This window comes from Dioscorea cayenensis, chromosome 2, assembly GCF_009730915.1.
Source record: "Dioscorea cayenensis subsp. rotundata cultivar TDr96_F1 chromosome 2, TDr96_F1_v2_PseudoChromosome.rev07_lg8_w22 25.fasta, whole genome shotgun sequence".
Taxonomy (NCBI): Eukaryota; Viridiplantae; Streptophyta; class Magnoliopsida; order Dioscoreales; family Dioscoreaceae; genus Dioscorea; species Dioscorea cayenensis.
In genome coordinates, this window is record NC_052472.1 from 8661 (window position 1) to 17494 (window position 8834).

Below are 8834 nucleotides of genomic sequence, written 5' to 3' on the forward strand. Positions count from 1 at the left end.
AAGTTTCCTCCTTAAAATTGTATATCTAAGAAAAAAAACCTAAAAGTTTATCTCTCATTGTCATTTTCACTTTTATCAATTATTTTTTTAAATTTTATCTTCTTGACATAATACAACAACATTCTTGTGAGAGTGTTTAACTAATCAGAGAAATTAATTAAGTTGACAAACAACAAAATGGCGGACCTCAGTCAAACATTTAGATAAAAAAACAATGGAAATAACTACTTTTAAATTTAGTGAAGTGTTACTTGAATGATGAATTGATAGATCCAGAATCAAATTATTGGATTGATTATAGGATTATTATAATAATGTGCATCGAACACTATAATAATATTGTTTATTTAATATTTATTGGGTCTTCGTGGAAGTATATAATATATGACACGAGGGATTTATTAACTCGATGTAATTTTTTTAAAAATCTTCTTGCAGAATTAAAAAAAGCCAGTCAGTGTTTTTGAGGTCAAAGGATCAGCGAAAAACTCCTCAATGCTAAAGTTAATGGGCAATCCACTATTCATGGAAGTTATCTTACTACTGTATTTTATTATTACCTTATACCAATATTGATCTGCAAGTCATGCTGTCCTACGGACTTGGTTGGATATTTTTACACAAAAAAAATGTTTTTTTTATAAATTGTAAACAAACTTTTTTTTTTTGGTATTATATTTAAAAATATTTAAACTCAAAATCTCTAAAATATAAATAAGATATGAAACTACTATACTATACCTTAGTAACTTATGAATATTTTTTCAATGATAAAATATTTTTAATTATAATTTCAAAAAATTCCATCAATATTTATCACAAAATAATGACCATTTTGTATATACAAACACTAATTCATCTTTAATATAAATATAAATATATTTATTAATATATGATAACTAAAAACAAAAACATAAAAAGGGTATTTATAGTATTTAAGGGAAAAAAAATATGTACCGAAAAATATTGATTATATACTTCTTGTTTTTCTTTTAAATATTTTCTTCTACATCTCAATTACAACACAAAAAAAAATATTTACAAATATTTTAAAAAGTGAATGGACAATCTATACATACTACTCCCTTCATTTCTTTTTATATATCATCTAGTTAAAATTAATTCGATTCAACAGTCCAAAAATATATTAATAAGTATAATAACAATAATAATAATAATATGACCGCGATCACGGAAATACCACCAATTACAGAATTACTATAATAATATAATATGTTACAATGTAACCAATTACCACACTAGACATCCATTATTTATGTACAGTATTCATATATAACCATCTTATATAAATAAAAAAAAAATAAAAAAAAAATCAAGCAATCCTTTTCCACAAAAACCTCCAGTGTCCAAACAACCAAAGCACCAAAATGACAATCATCATTCTCACTCTCCTCCTCCTTCTTCCCTTATCCTTCTTTCTTCTCCGTCTCCGGCGGTCACCGGAAAACAAAACCCCCAAACCCATCTCCACCTCCAACGCCGGATCCCTTTCCGAGCTTCTCAAAAACACTCACCGGATTCTTGACTGGACCACTGATCTCCTCGCCGGAAGCCCCACCTCCACCGTTACCACCTTCATGGCCACCATCACCTCCAACCCTTCCAACGTTGAACACATCCTCAAATCCAATTTCCCAAACTACCCAAAAGGTTCCCACTCAACCACCGTCCTCTCCGACCTTCTCGGCGCCGGAATCTTCAACTCCGACGGTGAACTCTGGCGTCTCCAACGCAAAACTGCCAGCCTTGAGTTCACCACCAAAACCATTCGTTCCTTCATCTTCTCCAACGTCCATCTCGAGATCTCTCGCCCATAACGTCCTCCATTCCTTCTCCCTCTCCGGCGAGGTTTTCGATCTTCAAGAACTTCTCGACCGTCTTGCTCTTCGACAACGTTTGCCAGGCAAGCTTCTTCTTAAATTTATTTATTTATTTATTAATATCACTTAATATTTTTGGAAACTTTCTTTTATAATTTATTTAATTAAAAAAAGGTGACATTTGGTCATGATCCGGCGAGGCTGGACTCATCGTCGGACGACATCGACTCGGCGGCGTTCGCGCACGCGTTCGAGCGCGCCACGGCGCTCTCCGTGCGCCGCTTCGCGCACCCGTTCATGATCACCTGAAACTCTTGCGCTTCTTCAACCTCAGCTACGAAAAAGAACTCAAAAGACCAAGTCTCCAAAGTCCACGCTTTCGCCATGCAAATAGTTCGCCGGAGAAAATCCTCCGGCGAACTCGGTGACGACTTGCTCTCCCGTTTCATCTCCGAGTCCTCGTCTTACTCCGACGAGTTCCTCCGTGACATCATCGTCAGCTTCGTTCTCGCCGGCCGTGACACCACTTCCGCTACTCTCACTTGGTTCTTTTACCTCATATCAATCCACCCGGAAGTGAAAACCAAGTTGCTCGACGAGCTGCGCGCAGTGCGCGCGCGTGGAGCGCGCGAAGGAGAGCTCACGGTCGAGCAAGTTAAAGGATTGAACTACATGCACGCGGCGTTATCGGAGACGTTGAGGCTTTACCCGCCGGTGCCGCTGCAAACGAGGGCGTGTGCGGAGAGTGATGTGTGGCCGGATGGGACGAAGGTGAAGAAGGGAAAGACGGTGATGTATAGTGCGTATGCGATGGGGAAGTCGGAGAAGATTTGGGGGAGTGATTGGGAGGAGTTTAGGCCGGAGAGGTGGATGGATGAAGGGGAGTTTAGAGCAGTGAATGCGTTTAAGTTTCCGGTGTTTCATGCAGGGCCGAGGATGTGTTTGGGGAAGGAGATGGCGTATGTGCAGATGAAGACGGTGGTGGCGGCGGTGATGGAGAGGTTTGAGATTGAGGTGGTGGATGAGGTGAAGAAGAAGAGGGAGGTGGAGTTTACTATGATTCTAAGGATGAAGGGTGGGTTGCCGGTTAGGGTTCGGAGGAAGACGATGATGATGAATGATGATGGAACTGTTGAGATTTGAGAGTTTTTTTTTTTAAGTTTAATTAATTATTAGTGGACTTGGTAGTGTTGGAATAAAATTTTAATAAATGGATTTTAGTTTTGCATGGAATTTGTTATATTTATTTATTTATATATCTTTAATTTCTGTAAATTATAAAGAAAAAATACATCTAGTAAAGTCTCTAAATTTTAAATTTTTAAATCTAAACTGTTAGATTTCAACTTGTTTTGTTTATAAAATATTAATAAATTAAATAAAAAAAATTTAAATAATTTTTTTAAAAATTATTATGTTTTAAATAGTATATATTATTTGTAAAAAAATTGTTTTTTTTTTGACATAACAAGAAAACCACTAGAGGGAGAAAGGAGAAAAATATAAAAGTAAAAATCAATCTCATGACTAATGTGTAATCAAGTATATGATTTCAACTTAAAAAATATTGATAAATTTAAAATTTACACTAATCAATTCTTCTACGTGGTGAAAGTGTGTGAGTAATTAATTACTTTCATTAATACTCACCGTTTTCAAATTCAATTTTTTTTTGGGTCGCGTGCATGTCTTTATTACTTAAAGAACTGTTTTTTTTTTTAAATTTTCAGAAAGTATATTTTAAAAATAATTTTAAATTAATATTCCCCCGACCTGTTATGTAGTAACTTATAAATGTCCATCTTCACTCATCTACTAATAGTAAGAAAAATTGTCCATATTTTTCATATTTTTCCGTGTGAAAAAGAGCCTGGAGTTCCTGACTTCTAGTAATGAGGAACAGATAGCTCTTTTAGTGCGACCTTATCCCCAAGACGAGTTTTTGCTTTAACTTTGAGCCAGTGTTTTTGTTTATGTTCTCCACTTTCATTTTAATGAACTTTGTTTGTTCACTTTTTCAAAATTTTTTTTTTTTTCTGAACTCACCCTTTTCAAAATTTTTGGCTCCGCACATGCAATGGGTGAGTATATATAAAATCAAAACCATACACATGCATTATGTAGCATCACTATTCATTATACTATTTTAATTAATTTATGTAAGATGGGACTCATAATGAATCCATCAAACTTCTGCTCATTAAACTATCTTTTATACTAGTTCTATTTCTTTTTATTTGTCATGGTTAACAAATTTTACATAAAAAAAATTTAGTTATTTTATAAATTTTTATAAAAAATTAATTATTTTTTTCAAAATAACCCCTAATTTATATTTTTCATTTTTTTTTCATATTTAATTTAAAAAAGAGAATTGAATAAAGTCTTAAAGATAATTTTAGAAAAAAAATAAGAAACGTTTCTTAATGTTAAATGACAGATAAAAACATAAATTTATGATTGATAAAATTGAATGGATGGAGTAATATTTTTACTAAAAAATGAGGAAATTTAGTAGAAAAACAAAAAAAATATATGAAATTTTTTGAATATTATTTAAAAATTTTGGAGCTTGGGAAAATGGAGGTGTATTTTACTCTGTAGTATGCAGAAAATTTAAAAATGAGAAAATGGAGAACTTGTTTAAGAATGTTTTTTTTTTCTTTTTGAGAAATCGCAATGTCAGCGTAACCTGGGGACATACGTAGGGAGGCTAGCTCACCATCGAACCGCGCTTCACCTCGCAGTCGAGATGGGGATCGAGCTGGGGAGCCCACGTTCGACACTCGAGTGAAGCAGCTCTCTGCAGAGCTGACCATGTCAATAGATCAAATGGTCGTTGGTTTTGTTTAAGAATGTATGTGTATATATATATATATATATTAAGGTAAAAAGTTTAAAAAAAACTCGTTGTTGGGTTATACAACGGTTAAATAAAAACTAATTAAAAAAAAAATATTATTAAAATGAGTGAGTCCCAAAACTTTTCAATTTAAAAGATTAAAAAACAAATATAAAAATAAGACCCACCCATTAACCTATTGGTGACCACTAGAGTTTAATAGCCACCGAATATCTTTAATGAGTTGTCATTTTCATTGAGAACTCAATAAAAATGACCATCAGAGAAGCTCGCATAGGTTTTTACCCTTTTTCACATTTAGCCCCCATGCATTCATATTATCAAAAACTCCCTTCCCATGTCATTATCCTTCACATTTTAATGAATCAATTCCTTTCATTCTTTTTCTATCATTTTTTATTTTAAAATAAAAACACAGTAAAAACACAGTAAAAAATAAGATGTATAAATTATACTAGACTTAAAATTAATAAATCATTCTAAATAATACTGTGCTCAACTGCTAATATTCATAACATGCCCACAAATGACATTTTTTCATATATATATATATATATACATATAATGTTTAAACCCACACCTACCCAATGGCTACTTATGTGAGAAACTACAGGGTTGGACAATGGTTCTTTCCCATGTAAAATTTAAAATTGTTTATAAACATTATAAAAACAACCCATTTGTTTGACATGCTTTTCAAAAAGCTGCCAGATTTGGACGAACATCAATAATTATTCTCAGAAATTTAAAAAAATACACTATACACAGCTCATCTCCCAAGAATGATTGCAGATCTTGTCTATTTGATTCATTATCAATCTTGTCGATTTGATTCGCCAGCAAGTAATATTTCTTAAATAAGAGGTCCTGCACCCATTTAATTAGATATAATATTTAAATTAATTTTTTATTTTTAAAAATAACCAAATTTAGACCTACTCCTCTTAGGGCTGTTTGGTTGTCTGTAAGTGAAATTACATTTAAGTGAAATTACAGTGTAAGTGAAAATGCTGCGATTTCTATTTACATCACATTGTTGGTTTCTTTCATCGAATCGAATACTCTGCATTACTTTTTAATTTGTTTTGGTTTGATGTAAGTTAGAAGATATTGTCTACCACGTAAGTAGAGGTGATGAGATTACCCCCAATATATCTGTATTATTATTAATTATTTAATGCATTTTTATAATTTAAACTAAAATAATTAATTTAATTTAATTTTAATTTAATTTTTTTAAATTAAATTAAATGATTTAATAAAGTATTTATTACATTTAAAAATAATAATCAGAAACTCAAATAACTAACCCAAATAATAATAAGAAACTTAAATAATTAAATACTAACTCTAAATAATTAATTTAACTCTCCCCATCTACTCTTAACACTAATGTAAATTAATTAATTATTTAACTTAATAATAATTTTATTAAATTAAAAATATATAAAATTCTTTAATTTTAAATAAAAAATATTTTTAATTAAAATTAAATACAAATTGGTATATTTTTTAAAAAATAAATTTAATAAAATATAAATAAGTATAAGTTTAATTATATCGACAATTGATTACATTTAAGTTTTCATTTTCTTTAATGCATAATTTGGAGAGTGAAGAATTATGATTTTAATTTACAATGTTTCTTTGCGATTTTCAACTTACAAATGAAAATTCTCTGTAAGTTGAAACGCAACAAAAGACATAAATCTAGAAAACCGCTATACATGTAAAAACCGATTTCACAAGAACAAAACAAAGATTTTACACGTAAAACCGATTACATTACACATTCTTACAAACTATTGCAGTAACTAAAACGACATTTCCCTTAATCACTTCATATCTAATATTCTACTCTTAAAAAATACAGCAAATAATTGGTTTATTTTAGAATAGAAAGAACTAAGTAAAATTATTTTCAAAACTAAAGTGACTATTTAGGAGCATTTTTAAGACGAGGCAAAAGAAAAGAGAGAGGATCAATTCGTAGTATTATACCATGTAATTAGTCATAGAGCCCTTTTCACTTCTCCTGTAAAAATACGAAAATTACCTACAAGCTATTCGAGCAATATTATTTTCAATTTTTTGGTTGAAAACAATTTTACTTATATATATAATTTTCATTTTAAAATAAATGAGAATTCAATTTAAAATAATTTTTTATTTTTATATATTTATCACATCTGCTCGTATTTAAAGATATTGAACGAAAATTAGAAATGCATTAAATTATTCAAATTTTAACATAAAAAAACAAAATGACTAAACTACCCATTTTTTGAAACTATACATTTTTTTTTGAATTATAATTATTACTCTTTTTATTTATATAACTTAAGAAATTAAAGATAGATAATATAGAAAAATAAAATAAAATAAATATTGTCTTGTTATTGTAAAATAATACTATTTTAGAATAATTTTTTTTCTAAATGATATGTTTTTTAAAATTGAGGGATCTGATCTGGTACGTTGAAGTTTACTATCTATACATACACATTTTTTTATTCTGATGCTTGTCGCCTTTAAAAAATAAAGTAAAATAAGGATGGGGATTCAACTATATTAAAGAATCAAATTTAAGACCATATTAACTATCAGAGACCAACTGTTGTGGTCCTATACATTCCAAATAAATACTGAATCTAACTTTTCATGCATGTTAAATAAAAAATACTAATAAAAAATATTATTAGGATAAATTAAAGGGAAATTATTTATTATTCTTGATAATTTTTCAAATATCGCTACAGTCTGAACATTTTAATTTACTCTGCCGTCCCTCATTTTTCAATTTACATATTTTATTTAATATTAAGTGTTTATGTGTCATTACACAAATTTTATTTAAAATTTAATATTTTTATATAATATTTATTTTTTTATATTTAATATTCTAGTTTGTTATATTATTTTGTGTTTTTTGTTTTATATAATTACCAAAATACTCAAGTGATTTTTCTCTTTTTCCTTTAGACTTTCTACTCGTAAATATTCACCCATCTACCCCCTACTTTGACGTATCCACTTAGCTAAAAATACTCCCTATTCAGTCCTCCCTACGCTTACAAATACTCCCACCCCACCCTGGAGGACTAAGTCGAAGACGTTTCAAAAGTAGAGGGGTTAGCTAGCGATTTTTTAATTAAGTAGGCGTTTTCAAAGTAGAGTGAATAATCTGAGTATTTCCAGGTAGAACCAGAGAGAAAGAGATGAACCAACTAGGATATTATACAAATTTTATTTTGGTAAGAAATATGTTTGGATAAAAATATAGAAAAATAAGATATTAGACAGTGTAAAAAAGGTAATTTTTAGAAATAAAATATTCAAAAGTTTTCAACTGACAAAATCGGGGATCATATGAACAATTTCAATAAATTAAAAACTTGTAGCACGCCATAAGAAAAAGCACTAAATAATTTGATACTTTCCAAGTGGTGTTAATTAAAAATATATATATATATAAACTAGTAAAAAAACAATCAATGTAGCCTGACACGTGCATGGAAACACGCGAAGCACTTAATATTCATTCACGTGAACTTGTACGTTTTCTTGTTAATTTTACTTTTTAGTAATTGAGGAATCAATCAGTGATTATTCTTTTGTTTTTTTAGTTTTTTTTTTCTATCATGTGCTAAAATTGTTTTTATGCAATTATTAGTCCCGTAGTTCTTTTTACTTGTTATGTTTTGAAGTTTTTTCTATTTTTTTTATTTGTTATTTGAGAAATTTCATACCGTATTAAATAAGTTTTTCTACATTGACATGTATTTATATAATTTTTAATAAATTATAATAAATTAAACATTTAATTATATACTTCACTAATATTATAAAATAAAGACAACTAATTAATTTTTATTAAAATAAATCCTCGTAATTCATGCTCACATGGACTATAAGAATTTCTGTGCTAACTTTTCTTGCCAATTGTTAATATTTCAGTTATAGATTAAATATATTTTTTTACATATATAAATAAACAATTTTTTTATAATAAAATTAATGAACGTCAATATTGAAAAATATAGAAAGAAATGCTTGGGTTGAAGACATGATTCTTGGGTTGAAGACATGATTGTCACGTGATCATGGTACAATGTCTGGATCTGAGATTC

At 29.3% G+C, this 8834-nt stretch overlaps 1 protein-coding gene across 1 annotated transcript; it reads left to right on the forward strand.

Annotated features, from left to right (window-relative positions):
• The first annotated feature begins 2225 nt into the window (after window positions 1–2225).
• LOC120278927 (cytochrome P450-like) lies at window positions 2226–2984 on the forward strand. Its single transcript, XM_039285670.1, has one exon. The coding sequence runs from the start codon at window positions 2226–2228 to the stop codon at window positions 2982–2984; it is 759 nt and encodes a 252-aa protein (XP_039141604.1).
• Window positions 2985–8834: the final 5850 nt, after the last annotated feature.